Below are 26,698 nucleotides of genomic sequence, written 5' to 3' on the forward strand. Positions count from 1 at the left end.
TGTCCCTAACCCTGAGGGCAAACTCTGTTGGGAGAGGGGACATCGTCCTCTAAGATTGCTTCCAGTTGACATGGAGGCGACGTTCTTCTCAGGGGGTCCTGTGAAAGCAAACGATGGTAAAATTCCCAAATTAACCTTAGACCTAAGAAAATTGTAACTAGCCTTTGAACATTTTGAGAAGGTCCGGCCAGAGTGTTGCAGGAAATACAAAAGGGACCGGTGGGGCCCTGCCCGCCAGATTTATACCTAAACATTAGCCCGAGGCAAACACGCCCCCCATTGGGCTGGGCTTACCCTACATTGTACCCCCTTTCCCTCTCCCTACTTAGTCCCCCTTCTACTTCCACATCATATATATGTATGTGTATATGTATATGTGTAGGTATGTATTAGATATATGCACATATAGAGATTTAGATTTAAATCTAAATTCTACATATGAGAATGCTTATTCTGAAATATACCTGAAATATTTATTTTTCTGAGTCTGGCTGATTTTGATTATCACGATGCTTTCTGTTCATCCATTTTTCTGGTGAATAGCATAAATTTTATTCTTCTCCAGAGTACTTGTTGCTCTTGAGAAGGACCCAAGTTCAGTTTCCAGCACCCACATGGTAACTCACAATCATTAGTAACTCTGTTTCCAGGGCCTTCACTGCCCCCTTCTGACCTCTGCAGGGAACAGGCACATATGTAGTGCCCATAAACACATACAGGCAAAGCATACATACACATAAAAAACCAAATAAGTACATGTAAAAACAACGTATTTTTAAATGCTCACAATTCTGTTTTGAAGACTCTACCCTGGAGAAATATTTTAAAATTTAGAAGAAAACATTAACGGACAAAAGTGTTTACCATACAGAGTTTATAATAAAAATAGTGGAAGTATTCAAATATGAGAAAAAAAGAAACAGAAGTAAGATAGTCTCATCATTAATATTAATGGCTAATTAGGCAATAATAATATTTATCCCAAAGTATTGCCTTATGATTTACTTATTTTGTTCAGTTAACATACAGAGGGATGCATGCCTTTACAGCATCCCCAGAAGTAATTGTCAGTACTCTTGGTCCTGAGTTGTTCACTTCTTCACTGCTCTTTCCCATGCCCTCCTCTTACTTCTTTCTTCCCCATGCCACTTCCTGCTTCTGCTTTCCTATTTCCTGTGTCCCATTATCCTCTCCGTTTCTCACTTCCCCTCATATCACTTCATCTCTCATCATCTCCACTCTAGTTATATGGCCTACAAACACATATACACTCACATGTGTGCATCATTTTAAACCTAGGTTCTATATCTGAAAGAAAACAGGCAGTATTTGTCTCTCTGAGGCCAGTTTGTTTCACTTAACATAACAATTTTCAAATTTTCCTGCCACTTGTCTTTCTGGCAGCAAAATTTTCATTGTGTAGACATCATGTATGTTCTCTGTCCATTTATATGTTGACAGACATTTAAGCTACGTCCATGTCCTGACTATTGTGGACAGTGCAGTGATAAGTATGGATGTACACATATCTCTGAGATATGTCTACTTAGAACTTTTTGTGTATATAGCCAGTGTATCTGGGTCTTACATTAAATCTATATTCAGTTTCTTAGGGAATATTCCAAAGGAGCTACATAAGTTTACATTCCCATCAATAATAACCATATTTCCACATATCCCCACCAATATATGTTGTCCTTTGTCTTTATTTTTGATTTTAAACTATAATTGCATCATTACCCCTTCCTTTTTTTTTTCGTATGATATTCCTTTAAGCATCTTCTGCAGTGTGGGCTTGGCACACATCCTTGCCATAGTACTTACCTGCCTTAGGGGCCCTTATTTCTCCATCAATTCTAAAAGGTAATTTTGCTGGATCTAGCAATCGTGGCTGACAGTTATTTGCTTTGGGTACTTGTATATCTCATTCCAAGTGTTCTTGGCTTTGAGGGTGGCCTATGAGATGCCTGGTGCTATTCTGCTGTTTTTGCCTTTGTAGATGAGTTGCTATTTTCCCCTTACATCTTTTAAGATGGTTTTCTTTTCTCCGTATTTTTGACATTTTGACATCATGAAGCTTCTTCTCTCATCGTGTCTGTTTGGAATTCTCAATACTTCCAGTGCTTGGATATTGGTGTCTTTCCCTGATTTGGAGAATTTCTGGTATAATTCAGTAGATTCTTGATGTATTCAGTGCTGGCCTCTTTCTTCTGTGTTGAGGATTCTGTGCTTTAGAGTCTCAGAGTGCTTAGATGCTTGTTTGCCACTGGCATTTCCTGTGCTGATATCTGGGCGCCATGCTCCATCGACCCCATCCTCCGTCTCTGACATTCTTCCTTCTGCTTGTCAGGTTTCTTGGTGACCGGTCCTGCTGTGCTTTTTATTTGATTCAGTGAGTTTTTCATTTTCAATGCTTTTGGGTTTTTTTTATTTTGCTTCAAAAAATCTTTGTTTCCTTGCTGAGTTTTCTGTGTTGCCAACTTTTTGGCCTATATTGCTGATCTTCATTTTGCTGACTTTTTTTTTCTTAGTTGCGGATGTTCCTCTCTATGGCCTGATCAAATTCATCTGCTTGTTTGTATCTTCTTTTAGGATATTAATCATTTTTACTAGAAAACTGAAATCATCACGTTGCATTTTACATATCTCTGTATCTTTGGGTTTCTCATTCATGGAGTTACAATCTCTTGGAAGAGTCATACTGTGGACTTTTTGAAGTTTCTTATGTTTGTTGTGGTTAGTGCATCTCTTGGTTTAGATGTCTGGATTTTTTTTGAGGGGGAGGACCTTCTTACTTGGTTACTTACTCTTTCAGTCTCAGTCCCCGCCACCAATCAAGGAGGGAACAAAGCTCTGTTCCCGCAATAACATCAAAGCACACGAGACACAGATCAGTTACAGCCACTGATACATCACCAGTGACCATGGGCTGAGAATGCTATTATTTCAGATATAAATAAAGTGAGAAAAAAATGAGATACAGGAAGAGGAGAAAGATGAGAAAAATAGAGAAGTGAGGTGAGGTAGATAAGAGGAAAAGAAGGGAGTGGAGAAAAGAGCAGAGAGAAAAATAGAAAAAGTTTAAAGGAATAAATATTTCCCGATTATGAAAAAAGGTCAAAACAAATTTGAATAAATATAATAAAGAGGATAAAAAAACATAGCGTATAAAGATTAAAAATGTCTGGGCAGGAGAGATTCCAGGTAGGTATTAAGAGCACATGGTACCCTTGCAGAGGACCCAGGTTCTGTTCCATTCCCAGTGCCCACGTTGGGTGGCTCAGAACAACCTGTAACTCCATCTCCAGGAGATCCAATGCCTGTGGCCACAGTGAGCACCCACACTCATAAGCACATACCCCCACATGGACATACACAGACACATGATCGAAAATATAAACCTTTTTTAAAAGAAAGGAACCAATAAAGCAAATTCAAAATACGATAAAATGTAGAAAGATGGTGGGGGAGGGGAAGAGAAGGGCCAGAAAAGAAACAAAGAAGAAAAAAAAATTGCCTCAAAGTGAGGATTAAAAATGCATAAAAATAAGATTAATGTATGAAGAAAAATCAGTACAAATATTAAAAAGTGTCAAAAGATATAATACAGTGAAAAGCCTGCTAAATATGTGGGGCAGAAAGAATAGGGGAGAATGATGTCAGAATGGCTTCTGTCTGGGTCTTCAGAGTTGAAGCTCTGGTTACAAGCAGTGGGGGAGGGCAGTCAGCTAAATGTGGGCTCTCATCTCTCCTCTGGTTTATACCATTGCCTGGTCTGTACTGGACAAACGCACGGTGCCTGCCAGGGCTCACTGCACTGCGGCTGGTCTCCTCCGTAGGGCACCAGGGGCCTCTGCTGGCCTCTCTGTATCCCTTTGTGAGCTGGACAGGTTCTCTCACTTTCCTGAGACTCCCAGGTCATAGACCTGTTGTGCCTGTTCCAGCAGAAGGCTGTGGGAATGTGGGAGCTACCACAGCACCAAGATGGGTACACGTGGAGGGCCTGACTTGGCCTACCAAGTGTTAATAACCTGCTGGAGGTTGCACCCCTAGAATTTCTGAGTTCTTGGACTGTAGAGCAGTGGACCACAGTTATCTCCAGAATTTCATCTACCTGTAAGCTTCAGGCTCAGAGACACCACATGCCAGGCTTGATGAGATCTCTCCCTGGCCGCCTGTACCTTTCAGCACATCCATGTCCAGCTCTCTGCTCCCCACAGCCACCACCACCCTGGTTCTTCTTCACCAAAGTGTTATGACAGACCCAAGGGAGGATCCCCAAGATGCCTCCCAACCCCCACTACCCTGAGTCCCATTGACTAATCACCGATGTTGACTCACAGCTGGAGAGATCACTGTCTCTCCAAATATTACAACTGGATTTAGGCTCATGAGGGCTTTGACTTGTGCTGGGGGTGGAACTGCCTGACCCTCACCTAGCTTATCTTTGGGAAGTGGCTTCTGAATTCCATGACCCAAGCCAGGGAACTGCACGGAACTAGAGGTTCTGCTAGCCTGGTAGAGTGGGACACCCTTGTTCAGCTTTTTTCCCCCTTTCCTTCTTTCATGGATTTCCAAAGCCTTGTCTATATTTCTGTTTGGGATGAAGTCTAATTTTTTTTATTCTATCTTCACCAGTGCTCACATAAGCAGAAACTATGCAAATGTCTTACTGGGAGGTGCTATCTTTATTATTAAAGCAATTAAAATGATATATATTTGACCTGAACAAGGAGGACACCGATACACATGCTAGCATGGATGGGGGGTGGGAAAGCCCATGAAATCTCAGCCTCATACCAAGAACTATAGGGAAGTAAGGAATGCTGAGAGCAGAAGAAACAGTCTTCCCCAGGGAAAAGCACAGAAATTCATGATCGAAGGCTATATGGCCAGCTCTGAAAACATACAGGCAAACAGCATACAGACTAAGTACACTATTCATGTGTTTAGAAGCACACACACACACACACACACACACACACACACACACCAATTAAACAAAAAAGAGGCCATGAATTTGAAAGAACAAGACAGGTGAATATGTGAGAGGGTTTGGAGGAAGAACAGAGAAGGGGAGAAATGATATAATTACATTATAATCTCAAAAAAAAGCTTTTAAAATTACATCTAAAGTAGGGTTATTGCTCTGTTTTCTAAAATGTATGCAAAGAATTAGTTGAAAACGAGGCCTCATTCTCTTGGTTATCAGATTCCTTAGTGCCTTGCCTCGGTCTCCTCTTGGGTAACAAGAATTATTAAAAATCATGTGGTCAGTAAGAAACTGAGCAAGGTATGAGTTGTGTGCATGTTAGGCCAAAGCACCGCACATTTTAAGAGATCAGAAAATAAGACAGCATCTCAGCACCCAGGACTCCTATAAGAGAGCCTCAGGGGTGAGGACCACCCATGGCAGTGTGATCAGCAGCTTGTAAAAGTCAGGGTGTACGCAGGACTCAGAGGCTGGGAGCTCCAGCGACCATGTCTCAAGAAAAATTGACATTCGGCACAGGCCCTGGAAATATACGTTCAGACTCAGTGTCAGGCAAGCATGATTTAGAACGAAGCCAGGATGGGGAGAGGACGTGCCTCAGGGATTTAGCTCAGGGTTAGTGTTTGCGTCACAAGCTCAAGGCCCTTGGTGCTGTCCCTAGCACTGAAAAGGAGCTAGGAAGAAAAGAAATGACAGACGAACATTGTTTCCTCAGCGGCATGTGTGGTCAGAGACGCCACTGGAAGCATAAACGACACCATCGTTTCTGGGATGAACTGCAACGGGTCCGCAGCCTGCGAACTGGGCTATGACTTCTCAAGATGTCAGCATGAACCTTGTCAGTACGGGCTGATGAACAATTTTCAGGTATGAACTTTGAGGAGGGAGTTTATTGCTATTGTCTGCATTTTCTGAATATCATATCTAGAGAGGCTTCTTGGATCTTCAGCTGATTACATATTGATTTATTTGAATTACATGTGGGAGAGAAAGGAACCATGCAGGTGTGATGTGGTAGCAATCTCTGTTTTCCAGGCTCTGTGGTAAGGTGGCAATACCAGTGTGGGTTGTGTCGCCAGGAGGGAGCACCATGATGTTCCCTAGCTTTCAGTCAACTCCGTGAGATACTGTGCTGGGAAACAGAGGCTAGCTGGCCCTTGGGATTCATTTTGTGTACAGGCGTTAGATTAGAGAAACCTAAGGTAGCCCCACATGGCCAAGAGACACGGCAAGGAGAGATTGTGAATGAGAAACTGGGGCAAGGGGAAGTACAGAACTTGAAACATACCAGTTGTCATCCTACATGGTGGGTAAAGAGAGGAAGAAGCAAAGGGACTGTGACGTCTGCGTCCATCTAATCCTAACAACCAGCACAGAGACATCATCTCAGCCGAAATCGTTATTCCAAAGTATGACTCACTCTGATAGGTTCCTCATAAACATGTAAAACCTTTTCCCAGGGATCATATTGGTCCTGGTCCCGTTCTCATTGCTTTTCTGGGGACATCACGAGTATCTCGATTATGTCAAACAATAACGTTAGGTTTAAAGAGCACAGGAAAAGCAAAGGTTTAGAAACTCTTTGGTAGAAGGAAAACTGATGCGTTAAAAAGAGCGAAGGCAGGCGAGCTGTCCTCACATGGGCTCACCGCTCACCACCACCAGCTGTGGGGTAAGAGCTTCTCCCACCAGAGCTACAGAGAGCACAGAGGAGGTGCTGTGAAGGTCCTTGAAAGCATCCCCTTCCTTAGCTTTTCCGGGGTTTTCTAAATGTTTTGTGGTGGGTATCTAGTATGTGGTAGATAAAAGAAGAGGTCATTCTACCTTGGAAAGAGAAGTATTACAAATTCAAGGGCGGGGGAGCATTGGTTTATAAGGGTGAGACTCACAGGAAGTGGAGAAGGAAGAAACTGTCTTGGAGAACAATTAACTTTCAAACTGTCTGTTGGGTGAACTGCCTTATCCGAAGCCCTCTCTTCTTAAGGTCATGAGCATGGTGTCAGGGTTCGGTCCCCTCATCACCGCGGGGATCTTTTCCGCAACACTCTCCTCAGCCCTGGCCTCCCTCGTCAGTGCGCCCAAAGTCTTCCAGGTAATACAGCCACGGGGGGAGGGAGGGGCTGTCTCCACTGCATGCGAAACTAGCTGGAATAGCAGTTCCCGCCAGCCATCACTTTCCATCATTTTCTGCAACCGTTAATGTTTGCATCTGGCTCAAATGCTGTGTCTGCCACATAGTCGAGATCGATTCCGATAATATAAAGAATGATGGGCCGCAGTGTTAACTTGCGCTACGCATTGCGCCTCTCTTAATCTTTCCCAAATCTTCTTTTCTGAATCACCTAGAGAAAATGACTGTGCATAGACAGAAATGACAAATGTCTTCTCTTTTTTTCCCATTAGGCCCTGTGCAAGGACAACATCTTCAAAGGACTGCAGTTCTTCGCAAAGGGCTATGGGAAAAACAACGAGCCCCTGAGAGGATACCTCCTCACTTTTGTGATCGCCATGGCATTCATTCTCATCGGTGTGTAGTTTTCGTGTGCTATAGAAAGCCAAAAGAGTCTTCTTATGACTCAGGCTTTTGCTGTTGGCTTGAGAAATTAGCTGGTTTGTATAATACGCTGTTTGTCTGAGAAGGAAATGAGAAATCCTTACGTGAAGAGGGCATTTGAGGAGGGGTGGGGGGCTCTAGGGCTTCTGTCTGTTCTCTGAATCCTAGGAGCCTGGCTAGCCAAGCCCAACTGAGCCCGTCCTCCAATTCAACATGTCCTAACCAGGAGACGCCATCCTCTCCCCACCCTGTTCTGTGCACTAGTCAGATAGCTCCAAGCTGGCAAGCTGAATCATCAGCACCGTGTTTCTTCAAATGTACCTCCTTGACCATGCTCTCAGAGTCACCAGATTTTGCAGACCCAACTCCAGGGCTGCTGAATTGGAATCACCAAAGATTTGGAATCTGCATTTCCCAAGCTCCTCAAATCGCTCCTAGATGGAGCTTTTTTGAGAATCACTTGCCTGGACTATAATTTGAGTTTTCTTTCCCAGGCCAACTAGAAGTAACCACATGGTCTTGAGAAGGCTTCTTTGACAGCTTCATGACCCTTGTTCTCCCTTAAGGCTAAAGCTAAGAGTTCCTTGTGTGTGAAACCCTGGGAACCACTACAATTTATATGTCCTTAGATGATGTCTATGAAATTAAAGGGTGGCTACATGTAACTCCTATCAAATTTGCTAGATTTTTAAGAAATTAAATTTTAAAAAAAGGTTTATAGAGATAGTCCAGTAATGTACTCTTTAAGACTTCAAATGCCCTCCGCTGCATTTAAATGTCTTATTACATGTGTGTGTGTGTGTGTGTGTGTGTGTGTGTGTGTGCATGTGTGTACACTCCTGAGTGAATGTGTACACTCCTGAGCTTGAAAGCAGGTCAGGAGACAACTTGTGGGGAGCTGGCTGTCTCCTTCCATGTGGGTCCCTGAGATGTAACTCCAGGGGTCAGAATTGGCAGCATACCCTTTCCCTGCTAAGCCATCTTACCAGCCCCCTTCTGGATTTAATGATCGCACAACCAACTTTTTAAAAATGTATACATTAAATTATCTCCTTTAAAAATGATCTAACATATTGTACATATTAAATTATCTCCTTTAAAACCCCATGAATTTCCATCCTCAGAGCCTCTTGACTGTTTATATAGCAAGTTTGGGCACACCAAAGAGGTCATTATGGGCTTAATCCTGGTATAGACAGAGATCTGGGTTGTCTATTTTCTGATTAGTAGGTTGTCTTGAGTCTCACCCCATGGAAACCTTGGCTGAACGTATGTACATAGCCTCAAAGAAAAATCACTAACTCCTTAAACTTTGACAGATTTTAGCTGTTTCCGATTTCCAGAAAAGGTTGAGCTCCCAGGCCTTAAGAGCTGTCCACCCCCCGACCCACACACACGCGCGCACACACTCTCGCTGCTCAGAGGTACATGCACTGTTCTGCTTCTCTTGCAGCGGAGCTGAACGTCATCGCCCCCATCATCTCCAACTTCTTCCTGGCCTCGTACGCACTTATTAATTTCTCCTGCTTCCATGCCTCGTACGCCAAATCTCCAGGTAAGCCAATATGAAAACCATAAGCCTAAGCAGTTAGTTTGTCTCAATAAAATGAAATAAGTCTGAAAAGTGTTCAATCTGTGTTTTTATGTTTCCTTATATCTTAGTAGGCAGCATAATCCACTTTTTTTTGGTGAGTTGGGGGATGACTTCCGAAATAGAAAAAGAATCATATGAGCAATGGCCTTTTTGACCAACCGTAAAGTCAATTTTCTCCTGTGGCAATAAATTATTCATTGCAAGAGAAACCACATTTATTTCAGCAGTGGAAAAACACCACTATTTATTTCCAGGGTAAAAGTGACCACAGAAGTGGAATAAATGTATATATTTGAGACTTCCTCACTATCAATTTGTTTCCTGCCCATGGTGCAGAAGCGAAGGATGAACAGTTCCCGTAATTACCTGCTGAGTAGAGACAAGGCAGATCCAGTGTTGTGCTCACCCCAGGGGCATCAGCACACACCGGGCTATGCTCTTAAATGCTTTCAAATTCCACACCCAAGAGCCTTCCTCTCGCTCATCACCCTTCCTCTCTTCTCTGCTTCCACTGCCAATAAAATTCCTTCTGTTGCTTCCAGAAAGTCGTCTGGTGGTCATATGTCTCTCAGAACATTTATTATCATGAGGACTTCTGTCCAAGACACTAAATAAATACTCTTTTAGAGTTTGCCACCATCCTTAACCTTATGGGAAGCAAGGTTTGCAAAGGAGGCTGGGGAGCCTCTATCCACGCAGGGCTACTGGGTTACAGAAAGTAACTGAAGAGTTCGAATTTTAGTGTGGTTTGTCTCTTAGCATGAATCTATAAATGCCATGTTTTTCTATTTAAAAAAAAAACAAAACAGTTACAATAATTATCAGAAGAGTAGAAAGGAATAATAGGAAAAAATAAAAGGGGGAAGAAAAATAGAAAAAAAACATATCCAAGAAGACTCAAGTAGATACACAACCCCCAAATATGACTCCCCAAATCCACCCCACTCCCTCCCCATCCACCTGACCTCCATTGGCCTCTCAAAATGAAGCAGAAGAAAAAGTTGGGCTTTTCTAATGGTGTTCTTGGAGTGCTATTTCCATCTTGTGGTCATTGAGGAAATTGCTCCTCTAGAGAGCCATCAATTGTATTTCAGCAAGTCCAGATTTAAAGTTGTATTCATCCATTGACCAAACACATTCTCCAGCTCAGGTTTTCCCATCCTGAGCAAAGTCTCTTTCACTTCAGAAAACTAATGAAACATAGAAACCTGTGTGTATTGTAACTATGGCAGATACTTTATAAAATATAATGCTATGCCGGACGGTGGTGGTACACACCTTTAATCCCAGCACTTGGGAGACAGAGGCAGACAGATCTCTGAGTTCAAGGCCAGTCTGGTCTACAAGAACTAGTTCCAGGACAGGTTCCAAAGCTACAGAGAAACTCTGTCTTGAAATACCAAATTATATATATATATATATATATATATATATATATATATATATATATATAAATGTGTTGGGTTTAAGAAACATTTCTAATAGAAACATTTCCCTCTTCTGTTAAATTATTGCTCTTGAAGGCTCAAACACTTTCCTCTTAGGATAATAATAAGGCAGGTTGTCTCCATCGCTCTACAAATGGAGCAAAGGGACCACTTTTTTTTTTTTTCCTTAAGTCATCTATTTTTTTCCCACAGGGCAGGGAACCCTGATTGCTCTTTGGGCTGACAAGGGAGGGGGACTTGATTGGGGGAGGGGGAGGAAAATGGGAGGCGGCAGCGGGGAAGAGACAGAAAGCTTTAATAAATAAATAAATTTAAAAAAATGGGACCACTCTTGTAACTGGTTCTTGAGTAGACAGGAGATTCTTCCACCCTACCTATTGCAAAGACAGCATATTTTCTAACCTACCTTCTTTCTTCCCGTTCCTGATGGTGTTGATTTCAGATGCTTGAGGTCTGGTCATTTTGGAGGACAGCCAGGACACGCAGGAAGCACAGAGGGGTCTGGTTGATGCCCACCTACTTCCCAGATGTTTTCTATTTCCCAAATCTTACAGCATCGTCTTTGGTATAAAAAAAAGACCTCTTTGTAGACCAAGGATCAAAGAACATAGAAAAACAGTTGATTTAGGAAATGAACCTAAAAACTACATTTTTTTTTTATGCCAGAGGAAGACACGTTATCTGCCCCCTACAATAGAGAGTAGGTCAGCAGCAAAATTTTTCCTGTGCTATTTTTCCTTCCAGGATGGAGGCCGGCATATGGGATTTACAACATGTGGGTATCTCTTTTTGGAGCAATTTTGTGCTGTGCAGTCATGTTCGTCATCAACTGGTGGGCAGCTGTCATCACCTATGTCATCGAGTTGTCCCTCTATATCTATGTGACTTATAAGAAGCCAGGTAAGAGAATAAAGGCCGCCTAGGATGGCCTTCCATGGCCTTCTCTGTCCAACCAGTGAATGTTTATCATGTAGCTTACACATGCTTACATGTGGTGTGTGCAAGGCAGTCCATCACAATGCTGCATAATCTAAAGACAATGGTCATTAGCAGCATGGAGCACTATACAAGTCATTTATATATATGTATGCTCTTTTAATCTACACAGTGATCTGCACACCTGATGGTCTGAGGCTCACTTTATAGTTTTGGAGAAATTCCAAAGAATTGATCACTTGCCAAAATAAAAGTCAGGGCGTGATAGAGCTGACATTTAGATCACAGTCATGTGACCACAAGCCTCACAAGCCTTCCCTTGTGAGTTCTCAGACTCACAGCCAAGAGTGAGTACCACAAGAGCAGTTTAACAGATTGCTGTGGAAATAGGGAGGCACAAGCAACCTTAGAGTTGTTCAAAATTCTTTCTTGGTTCACAGTTTGTACTCACAGAGCCAACTACTCTACATGAATTTAATAAATATTTGTTGATATGAATAGATTAAGTTCTAAAACAATATCAAGCCCACTTGGAGGTGGGTTATGCCAGATCCAGAGAACGAGCCTCCAGGGAGAAGAACAGGGGTAAATTGTGGATACATACAATATTAGTGATGGGTACAATTTACTGCTGGGAAAGTTCCACCCCCTTTAAATGTGCAGCCATAAGTTTTGGCAAACTTATAAGCCCTTGTCACCATCACAATAAAGGTGTGGGATTTCCCCAAGAGTCCCCTTAGACACCTGTGTGTTCAGCTCCTTCTTGAGAACTTAGCTCCTAGCAACCACTTTTCTAATTTCTGAACCTATGACTTGGTCTTTTCCAGAATACCATATAAATAGAATCATGGTATATAGTCCTTATGGATGTCTTTGGGTTGGCATGAACTTTTAGATCTGTCCATACTGAAGCATGTATAAGCAATTTGTCCTTTGATATTGATGAGTGGTGTTCTATAGATGAACATTACACAAGTCTCTGCTGCTGATTGACAGTTCATAGACATCTGGGTAATTTTCAATTTGGAATATATATGTTATATAAATTTTATATATTAGTATCATATGTGTTACTTATATATTAATATATACATATAATTTAAGTAGGTCGGTGTTTTTATTTTTGTTGAGTAAATGCTTAGGAGCAAGACTGCTTGCACATAGTGTCTGTAACTTCACTGCCAGATTGTCTGCCACAATAGCAGTATTAGTTTCCATTCCAAACAGCAGCCTAAAAAGGTGTCCTGGTCACTCCACACCCTTGTCAGCAGGTAGCATTGTCAGTTGGTTTCTGAAGTCCCCGTAATAGAGGCGTAGACCTAGCCACTGTCACTCAGTTTGCATTTTTCTAGTGACTAATGACACTGGAAATCGTACATGCCATTTATACATCTTATTAAGCAGCTATTTAAATCCTTTGTCTTCTTTTTTTACTGCTTTTTAACTCAGTTGTGAGGCTTCCTGTGTAGTCTGGCTCCGCTTGCAGTGTGTGCTTTCTAACTATTTTCTCCAGGCCCACGGCTTCTCGCTTCATTTACCTGACAGTTCATTTTTATCAATGCACGTTCTTATTTTTTATCAAGACGAATTGATCTTTCTTTTTTATATTTTATCTTTTGTAATGCGTGTGTGTGTGTGTGTGTGCGAGAGAGAGAGAGAGAGAGAGAGAGAGAGAGAGAGAGAGCTGAGACATCCTCCCTCAACCTAAGGCTACAGACATTTAGAACTTTTGCTACTTTGATAATTGATTACAGTCCATTATCTACTGCAGTTAATTTTGGTATATAGTATGGTTTGAAGTTCCTTCTTTTACATATGAAGATCAAATTGAGTAGTAGAGGGTTTTGCCTTAAAAGGGTGAGTATCGGGGCGGCGATTTAGCTCAGCGGGTGAAATGTTTGCCGTGTAAGCCTGAACACCTGAATGCAATCTTTCAAGCCTACAGAGGAAGGAGAAAACCCCACTCTCAAAACTCGCCCTCTGACCACCAACACATTTGCTGAGCCATGAGAGCACACACACACACACACACACACACACACACACACACACACACACAGTCAACACTTCGTATTACTCTGCTCGATCCTCAGATAAACTATTCACTTGTGCCCACGCTCCACAAGAAGCCTTGGGAGACCTGCCATCTGGGAAGATCTGTCAGTTCACCCCTGAGACTCCCATCATGAGACTTACCAAGTTCATTTAATATTTAAACTCACTGCTTTTGAAGCAGGGAGAGCGCTGAGCTCCCTCTTTGAAAGGTTAGTTTCTGGCAGGGCAGACTGAGACACTCGCTAAAGAGCCTAAAACTCTCCTCAAGACCCCCACAAACAAAACTTCCCAAGCTGATGAGCTCTGCTGCTCAGAAGAGATAGATGACTGCGCACTACCCCTGCACACAGAAATCCCTCTTTTGTTTCCTGTGAAGAATTTCTGAAGGCCTTGGGCTTTCCGCCTGTGTGGGCATCACCACGCAGCCTTTCTTACTGAACAGGCTTTCTGGGGCTGCAGATTTACACTGTGACCCTGGCTGGAAGGGAGGCACGTTCCTAAGGATTCACGTGGTGCTCACGGGAGGGTACAGGCTCTTTCCAGGAAACCCTGTGTTGTATTTTCTCTAACCTGGGCTCTCATCACTGCTTGCATAGGCGAGAAAACTTGCAGGAGAGAATGGTTTACTAAAAATTATTCAAGGCATGCAGAGAAAAGGTCAATTTTGGGGAGGTACCAATTTCCTCCTTTGTCCACAGATGTGAACTGGGGCTCCTCCACCCAGGCGCTTTCCTATGTGAGCGCTTTAGACAATGCTCTGGAATTAACCACAGTGGAAGACCATGTGAAAAATTTCAGGTAAAGTTGGTTTTGGGGGGTCCCCCGGTGTTTCACATTCCAAGTGTCTTTCATTTAGAGGAAGCCAAATACATCAGTGTAGTTGCAAGTAGCTTTGTGGGCTCATTTCAGACACGAATAGCGAAGCTACCTAATTTCACAGTGGCAGAAGGCCTGTGTTCTTGGATAGAATTCACGCTGTTACCAAGAGCAGAAACGAGCATGTTTTTCCTTCCATTTTGAGCTCTGCCCGCCTAGAGCCACAGCTCCTCACCCTGCTGTTCTGTGCCTGGAGTCACAAAGAGTTAAAGGACATGATGTCAGATCCCCATGTGTGTTAATCCCTGGTCTTATCTGCATTCAGTCTGGGACTGGGTGGTTTAATGAATTCCCTGAGGAGAAGCAGTGATTTTAGATCTTCATTAGTTATATATAATGGTGCTCACAACATAAGCCAACAAGGGAGGTCAGTGAAAATACTGATGAGAGATGGACAGGCTGTCTGGAGACTTGGGGTGATGTAGTGCCCAAAAAAGAAAGATAAGGGGAGCCTGGGACTACCCTTTCCCTACTTCATACTTCTGCTGTGATTAGTTAAACAAAACTTCCTAAGATGACAAGATGCAGTCAGGATAATTCAAGGACTCTGATGGGAAATCCAAGAAATCATTAAGGAAATGGATGTTCCATTTTTCCACGTTTTCTGATTTTTTTCTTTACACATGCTTCTTGTGCTGGCCAATGCTCATGTCTTCTTTTTTTTCAGACCCCAGTGCATTGTCTTAACAGGGGGACCCATGGCAAGACCCGCTCTCTTGGATATAACCCATGCTTTTACAAAGAACAGCGGCCTCTGCATCTGCTGTGAAGTCTTTGTGGTAAGAGTTGCTTTATCCAAGGGGAAGTATTCACCCAAAGGGAGTATCCACCCAAGGGGAGTGCTCACCTGAGGGGAGTGTTCAATCCAAGGGGAGTGTTTACCCAAGGGGAGTGCTCACCCAAGGGAAATGCTCACCCAATGGGAGTGCTCACCCAAGGGAAGTGTCCACCCAAGGGGAGTGATCACCCAAGGGAAATGCTCACCCAATGGGAGTGCTCACCCAAGGGAAGTGTCCACCCAAGGGGAGTGATCACCCAAGGGGAGTATCCACCCAAGGGGAGTGATCACCCAAGAGGAAGTGCTCACCCAAGGGGAGTGCTCACCCAAAGTAAGTGTTCACCCAAGGGGAGTGCCCACCCAAGGGGAAGTGCTCACCTAAGAGGAGTGAGTGCTCACCTTGAGATATTCTAGGTGCCACAGCTGATACCTGCAGTAATAGGGAAGTGACAGGATAGCTTGAACAAGAGTTCTCTTTGATTCAGAACTAGCAGAAAAAGCAATAGTGAATTTAAATGGATAGATGAAATATATTTCTGATTTCTCAGGAGACCACTTAAAAGTGATAAATATTTTTTAAGTTACGGCCTTTGACTCAAGAACAGAACTGGCTCAGAAATAAAATGGAGATACCTGGGTTGATAACTGTCTAAATTAAAACAGTGGGAAAGATCATACCAGAACACTCATGAGTCTATGGAAGCCAATGAGAAGAAACCAGACATAATGGCCTTATAACCACACATGGATATTAGATGAAATATTTAGATAATTGTGATGACACTACAGATACCTGGAGAATTATGCTAAGCATTCCATGCCTTTGACAGAGTTGAGCAAATTTCCTGTTACTTGAGACTGTGGGGGGGACTAACAAGGGACTAGAGCTTTTTCTAGAAGGTTTTCAAAATAGATGCTAAAAAGTCAACAATAATTATTTACCAATGCTCCAAATAAATAGAAAGCATTGAAATTGAAATTAAAATTAAAATATATCTAAATCCTCCATACTAACCTGCCTTTGTGTGTATTCTCATTTTTCTCCTTCTCTCTCCTCTCACTGTCTGTGTGCTCTCTCTGTCTCTCTCAATTTAAATGTTTATCAATGCGTGTTTACATGACTAAATACTTACATAGTCTTCAAAGCATCTTCCCAGTTTCTTATTTGATCTGCAAGCACATAAGACACAGAAAACAAAGAAATTCTTGGTTTTTGTTTTACTAACTGGAAAAAAAAGAAGCAGAAAAACTTAAATCATGTACTGGGCCATCCTAACAAGAAAATGGCAATTGGGATATCATGGCAGCCTCCCAGGGCGCCTATTGTTAGGCCATGAGGAAGAAAACCTGTACGGCCTGAGAGCACTATTTACATTTCCAGTATTACTAAGGAATGCACGTGAGGGCAGTCAATGCTACAACGATGCAGTGAACTAATTTGCCATAGTGCATCTTAAGAAACACTCAAACATCTAAAACTTAGCAATATCCTAAATGCTATGAAAGTTGGCCACGTTCTCTTTTCTTTTCTGTGCTTAGATGACAGTAACTCAAGCAATATTACTAAATACAATTATCCAGTGGGGTGGAGAGAGCTACTGAGTTGGGAAGATTGACAGGTTAGGTTATGGCCAACTGTGACTCCAGAGAATTTGTTAAAAACTTATCAAGAGCCTTTCTCTCTTATTATCAACTTTAGTGCCCTGGATTAGTGGATTTCATTTTGGCCAATATAATATAGGAACCGGTTTTGATGGAATAAGCAGTTTGGGGTGTTTTTCTGCCCTAGCAATTTAGAGAAAATTTGGTTTAGCAAGCAAGAAAATATCTTCAGGACCGGAGAAATGAACAAGAAATATAAACAGTCATATATTGGCAAGGGAGAAAAGGTCTTCCATGGAGACAAGAAACCCTGCTTTTAACTAACCCTTTGATTTCTTAGCTGCAAAAAGGACTACAGTCCTGGAAAACCTTTTCATGTGAAGTAAGTGTGTGATCTGGTAGGTTCATACATATGTTGGATAACACTTCACATAACTCTGCAGATGTCTCCTTGAAAGGCCCGTGAGTCCGACTCCCCAATGCCAAAATTCTCTTGGGAACAGAAAACAGTTACTGTATCGATTAAAGACTTCCCGGTTAGTTACTTCCTATGAACTCCTGAGGCTGCGGATGCTGTCGGAATGTTTAGATTCAAGGCTCAGCTGTCAATCATCTTTCCAAGGAGACAGATGGAAAGGGATGCAGGGGAGGCAGCGTACCACTGGAAATGTCTTTCCCCAAAGAATACTGATGATGGTTAAGCCAGCCTTATGGAAATGTTAAGTAGTGATGATGGGAAGGGAGCTACAATTTTGTTTTCAACTCCAGGAAGCAAGTTCCCCAGGGTCTTTGAAACTGACAATCAAATTTGGAGCCACTATTTAGCTACTTATTAGCTTTGATTCATTTATACGCGTAGCTTAGTCTCTCTGAATAAAAGAATCATCTGTTTTAGGGTCATCGTGAGAATTATATGTGACTTCATGCACTATTTTGTGTCTGTCAAACAGTGAATACTTAACTAACTTTGTTATTTTTGGTAATGTTGTGATGTTATTATTGAGAGAGTATGATAGTTGCTATTTTCGTTCCTGAAATATGTAGTCTTCAACCAAAACCCAGATACCCTCAGGTCCAGGCAGTGGATTTGCTAGACCCCTATGTACCTAACTCATGTTCAGCCATGAAGAGCTATCCCTTCGCCCTCTCCCTTCCCTTGTCTTTTTCTTGTTCAGCTTCCAAATTTCAGATGAGGGATGCTAAACTCTTTGTGTCAGTGGGCCTCTATAAAGATGCTAACAAAATAATGACATTACAAATAGAGGAAGAATGAAATGACCTAAGAATGAGCAGTAGGGTATATGACATGGTTCATGGGCCAAATCAGAAAAGGAGAGAAATTAGCCTCTGGTAGTTCCAACCAGAGAAGCAATGAAAGCAAAATCATGAGTATCTCAACATATGGAAGCATAGTTGATATAAATATACACATTTTTCAAATTGGAGAATTAATTCGTGTGCTCATATCTGGGAATGCTGACAGAAGTTAATCTCAATAATATATTAATTGGGCGATAAAATCCATTTTTGTGATCATGGCATATTTGACTATTGGTTAATTATGCTCCAAAATGTCCCCCTTCTGTTGGTGGCTTTAGCCTTCTTACGTGCCTTCTAGTCTAACTCATATTAATGAGTGCGCTACGAGAACATCGTAATCCCTTTTAGCAAAAAGAGATTCTGTATGAAATATTTTTATGGCTTTTCAGTATGGCAAACTCAGTCATTAAAATAAATCTCTCTGTCACCATTAATGTTTAATCCAGATTTTTGTAATACTAACAGACATACGTTAAATATATTTCTTTAAGTAAGCGCCATTTTCCCCAGGAGTTTATAGTCATTGCAGGGTAGCTTAGAACTCTGATGGTCTAACATCTTTCTCAGTTATTGGTTGTTCTTCCATCTGATGGTTGTCATCAACATTAAGCGACCTTCAGTACAATATTCTTTCCTCCTCTTGTCGTGGGTGAAGCCTAGAATGCCCACGGGAGGGCTAGGAGTTTAAAAGGCACTGACTTCTGGAGCCCTGAGTGAAACTTCTCCCATACTATCATACCTTCCTTTGGTCCAGGTCATGGGGCTCAATAACCATCCTCCTGATGTCTCCACCTTTTCCATCTTCATTGAAAGCTCTTGCTTTTTGACTAGCATAAGTGAATCAATTTTGGGGGAATATTGGTAACTTCTAGAACCTATGCTGGCAAACTACTAGCTACATAAAGAACAATTGATCCAATTTAAACAAAATACCAAAATGGAAATGGCCCTGAAGCTCAATTAGTGCTGTATGACAGAAATATAATACGTACTGTATGTATAGTTTAAAATCTTCTAGTTGTCAAGTAAAAAGACAAAAGATAGATGAAGTTATTTTTAATAATTTCTTTTGTTTAACTCAAATATATCCAAAATGTTATTTCAACATGCAATAATCACAAATGCTAATGAGGTTATGTTACATATATTTGTGTACCAAGACCTCTAGGATATCTCTTATGCTCAGGGGCAACATGTGGATGAGAGCTGTTATATTGGGCAGTGGTGACCCAGAAATTGCCTTATTTGTATAAATATATTTTCCCTCAAGAAAGGACACCATTTGTGCCAGCGCCACATTTAAACCCAGCACTCTGACTCCCAGCTCAGTGACATTCCAAAAGTGCAGTAGAGCAGACACAATAAAGAATTAGGCCTGGGATGTCAGTGAAATTATGAACATCCACTTGCAATGGCAGAAGCAGGCTGCAGGTAGGCACCTGGTGCTTTCTAAGCTTAGCACGAGATGCCTTACTTACTGTTACTACTCAGACAGCCATGCAGGAAAAGGGCGTTTATTCCCACGTCCAGAATAAGGTTTCAAAGCTCAGAGATAACCCATGACCTCCAAAGTAGCCAAGCGTCGTTGGGCTAGAAACAGTCTGTCTGACGCCAAATCTTGAACCTTAGTTTCTTGTATCCTGAAGTCCTTTGTTTCCTGTCAAAGACCCCTGAGTCTGCCATTCTAAGTGCAGTCTGGGGAACCAGTGGCGTCTGAATCATCTGGAAGCTTATTAGAAATGCGGGCGCTTACTCCCTACTCCACACCCTATAGGGGCAGCCCACTACATGGGATCAAGATTTCAAGGGACTCGAAATCAAAAACATCCAAACAAAATACAAATCCCTCTTCAGACTGGAGAAAGTAGGTGGCTCACGTCTGTCTGGCCAGACGCATAGGCGACAAACAGAAATACCTCTGGGACTGCATTAAGTCATGAGAGGAAGGGGAGGAGCCTGGACCTTTAAGGAAGAAGACCTGTTAGTTGAACATTGGTTTCCAGAATTAAACCTTGAGCTTACTAGATGCTTTACCACCACCATGCCTGCCTTCACTTCCCTTAGGCTGTCTCACTTCTCTCATGTCATAGACACAAGGCCTTTCGTCCCCCACCAAATTTAATAAACGAGAAGGAAGCATTAACTTGCCCAATTATAAGTGTATTGATGCAGGAAAAGAATAGAGTGAAGGAATTCTTGCCACGCCTACAGACAGTGCTTAGGTACCAATAGAACTGCCAGAATGTGCGCTTGTGGCAGAACTTGCAGTTCGTCATACACTGGCTTCCAAGAGCTCGGTCCATTTCTTGAAATCGGGATCTAACTGAGATTTCTCTGAGGTTCATAAACTGTAGAATCACAGATTGATTGTGGATTCATCATGAGCCTCTTCAGTCACGTTCTGAGTGTTTTCCCCGTGTGCCTCCAACACCCTCAGCTTTTGTTTCCATTCTGTAGAAGGCAGTTGTTTATTAAGCCTGGATTTGGGGTTGAAAATGAGTTATATTTCAAAATGAGCAGCACAGGTCCTCTCCCAAAACAAGGTTCCCATTTAAGGGGGTACATTTCCCTCAATCCTGTATCTTCATTCAGTGGGGCTTGACTGGCTGGCTTGGTCACTTGGAAAAACAACAGTAGTGACGTATAAGAGTTGGGCTTCTAACTAATATTTCATTGCATCATACAGGGCCCTCGCAAGCTGTGTGTCAAGGAGATGAACAGCGGCATGGCTAAAAAACAGGCCTGGCTCATAAAGAACAAAATCAAGGCTTTTTACGCGGCAGTAGCAGCAGACTATTTCAGAGACGGTGTCCGGAGTCTCCTTCAGGTAAGGCAGGCACTGAGGGAGTGAGCCCAGAGGCAGAAGACAGCGTCTTGGCGGACGAAGCACCTCAAACCAATGGCTAGCGTTAGGCCACTCACCAAGGAAGCATCGGAGACCGAGACAGATGATCAGGGAACGCATTTCAAATTCTGTGTGACAGGCAAAAGTCGAGGTTCTGTTACATTGAACTAGAAATGATCGACTGGAAGCAGAAAATGAGTTTCCTTTGGCTACCAGCACCGTTCTGTCCCCACACTCATTGAAATGCAAATTTGTTCTGCTGGTTGAGGACATTCAGGACCCTATTAAAACTTCAAACTCTGCCTCTCGTACAGCAGGTAGCCGTGGTCCGGTCAGGCATCTTTCCTATTTTTTCTTTTGCAAATGACGGGTGGGCAGCTGTGAGACTCCACTAATAAATGCATGTAGATCAGGGTGGAAAACCGCCCCAGCCTTGGGAATTATTTCCAGAACATTAAATAGATGTGATCATGTCTATGGCTACATGCCAGAGTCTGCAGTTTTCTCTCTCCCTCCTTCTTTCCTTTGCCCTTCCCTCTTCTACTTCTGTAGTGTAGAAGTGTTCTCATCTCTGTAATTTAAAGTATGAAAAACATTTAAAACAATCCAAAAGACTCTCTGAATATAGCATTTGTGTATTTCGAAATATTAGCCTAGTGACTCCAAAAATATTAGCTGGCCCACAGAGGGAGGCAGTAGGAAGTTCTTGGCTCTGAATTTGCAGCATCCCAGTTTCGCCACACCCTTGGATCAGCTGATCAGACTTTGCAGTCACAGCCTCTGCCCAGGCATTCTACAAAAATCACCTGTCTGGCAAGACACCCCCACTTGTGTAACAGCGGCATGCCCGTTATAGAGATAACTAGAGACTTGTTTGGATTTGAGGCCTCCTCCACACTAGGGACTCTTTTCATAGAAACCTGGTCAAGAGCCTCTGAGTAGGGAGGTCACTGGCCTCAGAGGAGAGACCGCTCTTCTTGTTTTACTAAATAGACACTGTGTTTATGGCCACAGATTAGTGCTGGTTCCAGCCTTCATCAGAGAAGCTTCTTTTGCAATAAGTGTTCCTTAGTGTTGAAAGACTCACAACCAGTCAACCTATGAAGAGTAAATGATTGTGGTGTACTGAGCCCTAAAGGGGTTGCAACATCATCCTCTCCAAGGCTCGGGGATGTCACAGTAGAGGGAGACAAAGAATGTAAGAGTCAGGGGCTGGGGCTGCTACGAAATAGCATCTTCCAGACATGGCACGGGCATCACAGCCATGACTCACTGCAGCTGTGGTTACCTGCACAAGACCTACACAATACTGGACCAAGACTGATTTTGTTATGCATAGGGGAGGGGACTCCGGAGCCTCACCCCCTATAGCAGGGCTATGGGCAATTTATGGGTGCAGGGGCGGGGGGAATAAAGTCATTTTCTTCAGCTATATATCCACCAATAAGTTGACTGTGTACCAGTAAATAGCCTCACAAATATTTTTAGCCATGCAACTGACCACAGTTAAACTCAGTGAACTAAGAAGATGGCCATCGAGGCTAGAGAGATGAGCCCTGCCTGCTCTTCCAAAGGTAGCGAGTTCAATTCCCAGCAACTACATGGTGGCTCACAACCATCAGTAATGAGATCTGGCGCCCTCTTCTGACATGCAGGCATATATGCAGGCAGAACACTGTATACATAATAAGTAAATAAATCTTAAAAAAAAAATGGCCATCGAAACAGATGTTGGCTTGTTAGGGAAAAGGGCTTCTGCAGAAGGCAAGGAGTGGAGAGGGGCTGAAGGGGCATGAAAAGGCCCAGGATTCAGCATAGATGTGAATAAAATTGTCAAAGTTTTTTTTTAATAGTAAAAGAATCATGAAAAAAAATGAAAGTAAAGAAACATGATACATTTACACAATGGAGTACTACACAGCAGAAAAAAATGACAGCTTGAATTTTGCAGGAAAATGGATGGAGCTAGAAAACATTATTTTCAGTGAGGTAACCCAGACACAGAAAGACAATTATCAAATGTACTCACTCATAGGTGGTTTTTAAACATAAATCAAAGAAAACCAGTCTACAAACCACAATCCCAGAGAACTTAGACAACAATGAGGACACTAAGAGAGACTTACATAGATCTAATCTACATGGGAAGTAGAAAGTAGAAAAAGACAAGATCTCCTGAGTAAATTAGGGAGCATGGGGACCTTGAGGGAGGATTGGGGGGGAGTCAGGGAAGGGAGCAGAGAAAAATGTAGAGCTCAAAAAATGTCAATAAAAATGTTTTTTTTAAAAAGAAAGAAACCATTCAAATAAATGTAAAAAAAAAAAGAATTAAACATATGGCTTCACATGAAGCACACACCAAGTGTGTGGAAGGCCAAGTTCATGCCGATTGTGCCTATGTCCTTCTACTCGGGATTGTGTCCTCTAGCATGGCTGGTGCTGGACGCTTCTCTAGTATCTTCAGGACCCAGTGGCCTTCCTTCATTAGCAGCTCTCCTTATCTCTACTTGTCAATGTCCAATTAAACTTGAAGATTCAGAACGAATGTCGCTTCCCCATGAAGCTGTGAGCCATCAGCTGGAGCGCGAGTGTCCCTGAGCTTTCTCTGATGCATTTACTCTTGGGTTACAACTGCTTATGTACAGCTTGTCTCCTCCACGTTATTCCAAGCTCCAAGTACCTCAGACATCACTTTGTAATTAATACAGACTTGATAATATGACCACACTAAATCTGATTAACGGGAAGCCATATCCTGTCACTTAAAGTAGACCGAAACTTTTGATATGAAATATAATACCTAAGGACACTACCATGCAGGAGCAGTCTGTTTGGGAAGCACAGTTCAGTCATTCTTCGGTAAATAAGAGAAGGAAGCTTTCAATAGTCTTTGTATACAGAGATCTCCAAAACATGGATTTTATTGTTGATGACATTTTGGACATCACTGTTGGAAATGAGTTCTGAACCTCCAAGTTATAACATGCACATCGACAGTTAAGCCAACCCTTACTTGATTTTAAATTATTGAACCATTTTAATGAGTGTGTCAGAAGTAATGCAAATGACTGCTAATTTAGCAAAGCTACATTCCTGTCATCTAAAACCCATTTATGGCTGAGATGATTCAGAACTGATCTTCCTATTTTATGCTTGGGTACGGGCATGAAGGACATACATTAAGATGTAATCTAATCTTCAGAACATTACTCCAGTGCTCTTTGACATCGTTTCTCATTTGCAGTAGTATTTCACTGGCACCGGAAGGATTGCTCATGTGTTTATGTCCTCTGTTTAGGCCTCAGGCTTGGGGAGAATGAAGCCAAACACTCTAGTGATTGGATATAAAAAGAACTGGAGGAAAGCTCCCTTGTCAGAGATTGAGAACTACGTGGGAATCCTACAGTAAGTGATGGCTTCCAGGATGGGCCCCTGTTGATGATGTACCGACCAGGGCAGCTTTGTGGACACACAAAGCTCTCTGTGTCAGATTCACCTGCTGGAGAAGAACGCATTCTCCTGCTCCTGTAAAGTCTTTACCAAAGTGAGAAAATAAAACCCCACACCACAAATAAGAAGTGGAAGGAGTTGAAATATCTGTGTAGGTGATATTGGAGTCAAGAAAAGGCAAATATTTAAGGTATACAGGTCACCCAGGTATATAATGTTTAAGGTATACATGTCACCCAGGTATATAATGTTTAAGGTATACATGTCACCCAGGTATATAATGTTTAAGGTATACAGGTCACCCAGGTATATAATGTTTAAGGAATAGCCTGAAAGTCTTTTGCTAGATTGAAGGCAAGGGACAGGTAGAGGGGAAGGAAATTTTCTCTGAAAACCTTTGGGATCCTGGGTTGGCTGTTATGCCAACAAACAGGGTGGAGAAGGAAATGCAAGTGCAGATAAGATATAATCTTACATATCTCTCTTATATGACATAGAAGATATAAGAACTGTGAACATCCTCACAGTCTAGTTTGATGAAGCATTCCTGTGATCAGCCTCCCATTATCCCAAACACTCAATTCCAAGGAGCAAAATGATAGAGCCTAGTAACATCAAACTGAGGAAGCCTCTGGCTTTTCCAACACGTTAGCAACTGGTCTTCTTGGTAGTAAAATTCAATGTTAACTAACGTGATCCAAGTTTACGTTAGTATAAAATTGAATAATTCCACCTCCAAAGAGCAAGCAGGAGGAAGGTAGCCACGTACTGCTAGAGCAAGGCTATGGTTGCTATGGTTACAATCATGTAGTGTCTTACTATCCTCCTGTGAACAAAAGGTTTGAAATGTCTGTATCACAAGTATGGTTGATTTCACTTAGAATCTGTCTTAGTTTTTTTTTTTTATCACCTTATAGTTTGATGAGTTAGACATCTAACACATTTCTTATTGTGCGCAAATCAAAGTGGGCCAGGCTAGATTGCCCATAGGAGGCCCTGGGATAAAGTCCTACCTTGCCTTTCCAGTTCCTAGAAGCTGCCCAAGTGGATGCGGCTGGTGGCCATCTTTTTCCACCTCCAATCCAGCCATAGCCACAGTGCACAGACCTCTTCTGTCTCTCAGCCTCATTTTCAAGCACCCTTGTCACTGCCTCTAGCCCAGGCAGATGCTGTAGGATGCTCTCCCCTCCTCAAAGCCTTGACCTAATCATAGCCCCCTTCGTCTTATAAGGAAAAGCATTCGTTGGCTTTAGGACTAGATGCCCTTTCAAGCCCATGCATCTGCCTATAAAAGAATCAGCATGGTCTTTGTGAAACTAATTATCTAGAATTTCATTATCCAGTTTAAATAGAAATAAGGTTTGCTTATGTAGAGTTCTGTCTTAGAATACACCTACTTTGTTAAGTGAAGATAATTTACGTTTGAACTTTGCGTGGAACTTCTTCCTATCATTCCCTGAAAGTTCAGGTCGACTTCTTATTGGAAGCTTGTTGCTTATGATGGCCATCACTGACTACATCAGTGATACTGTAGAGGGAGACCTGAGCAATCAATCACATACCACAGTGATGCTGCCAAGGAAGGCCTAATCATAAGGAATTCTGGGTCTCAATTCTGCAGATGAGCCAATAAGGGAACTTCCAGAGTGAGAAACATTTAGTTAACACAAATAATAATAATAAATAAGGCTTGCTTCCAGATCTATAACGTGTACTACAGTAGCTGAGATAAACCAACCGTTTTTCCGTCTCGTCTACATCCTTTAACTTCCTTAGGCTGGGGCTGAGAAGACATCAGAGCCATCTGCGAGGACACAGGATTTCCAGGGAGAAGCACATCTCTGAAGGCTGTGCAGAATCTGTAGCAAAAGCTCCTCAGAGAAGCCGGAAACCTTTTTGTTTGTTTGTTGGCAGGGTTTCAACTCTGTAGTCCTAGCTATCCTAGAAGTCACTATGTAAAGCAGGTTGACCTCAAACTCAGAGACCCACCTGCCTGTGCCTCCCAACTGTTGTGCTAGAGACATTTTAAACATGAACTCGTTGCCCAGTGTCCCTGGAGATGTCTTACCAGTGACAGGGAGGGAAGGTGGATAATTTCAAAAGATTTTTGCCATCTATAAATGTTCCATTGTAAATATATCAGATTGTTTTGATCAACTAATAATAGATTAATTATTTTAAAGTATGTAGAGAGCTCCTAATCAAAATAGCTACCTGGTGGGACTATGAGAACAAATCAGCTTCATA

General features: G+C 42.2%; 1 protein-coding gene across 3 annotated transcripts in view; it reads left to right on the forward strand.

Annotated features, from left to right (window-relative positions):
• Slc12a1 (solute carrier family 12 member 1) overlaps positions 1 to 26,698 on the forward strand; it is an 82,741-nt gene that overhangs the window by 29,954 nt on the left and 26,089 nt on the right. For all 3 annotated transcript variants that reach the window (XM_041678857.1, XM_041678855.1, XM_041678856.1), the window contains exons 10-18: positions 5,709 to 5,860; positions 6,978 to 7,085; positions 7,397 to 7,520; positions 9,001 to 9,102; positions 11,334 to 11,489; positions 14,279 to 14,378; positions 15,124 to 15,235; positions 20,843 to 20,983; positions 24,300 to 24,406. In XM_041678857.1, the coding sequence (XP_041534791.1) occupies positions 5,709 to 5,860; positions 6,978 to 7,085; positions 7,397 to 7,520; positions 9,001 to 9,102; positions 11,334 to 11,489; positions 14,279 to 14,378; positions 15,124 to 15,235; positions 20,843 to 20,983; positions 24,300 to 24,406 (1,102 nt within the window). The remainder of the gene's footprint in view (positions 1 to 5,708; positions 5,861 to 6,977; positions 7,086 to 7,396; positions 7,521 to 9,000; positions 9,103 to 11,333; positions 11,490 to 14,278; positions 14,379 to 15,123; positions 15,236 to 20,842; positions 20,984 to 24,299; positions 24,407 to 26,698) is intronic.

This window comes from Microtus oregoni, unplaced genomic scaffold (assembly GCF_018167655.1).
Source record: "Microtus oregoni isolate MIOR12 unplaced genomic scaffold, Mior012 000031F_ref0000149, whole genome shotgun sequence".
In the NCBI taxonomy this organism is placed as follows: Eukaryota; Metazoa; Chordata; class Mammalia; order Rodentia; family Cricetidae; genus Microtus; species Microtus oregoni.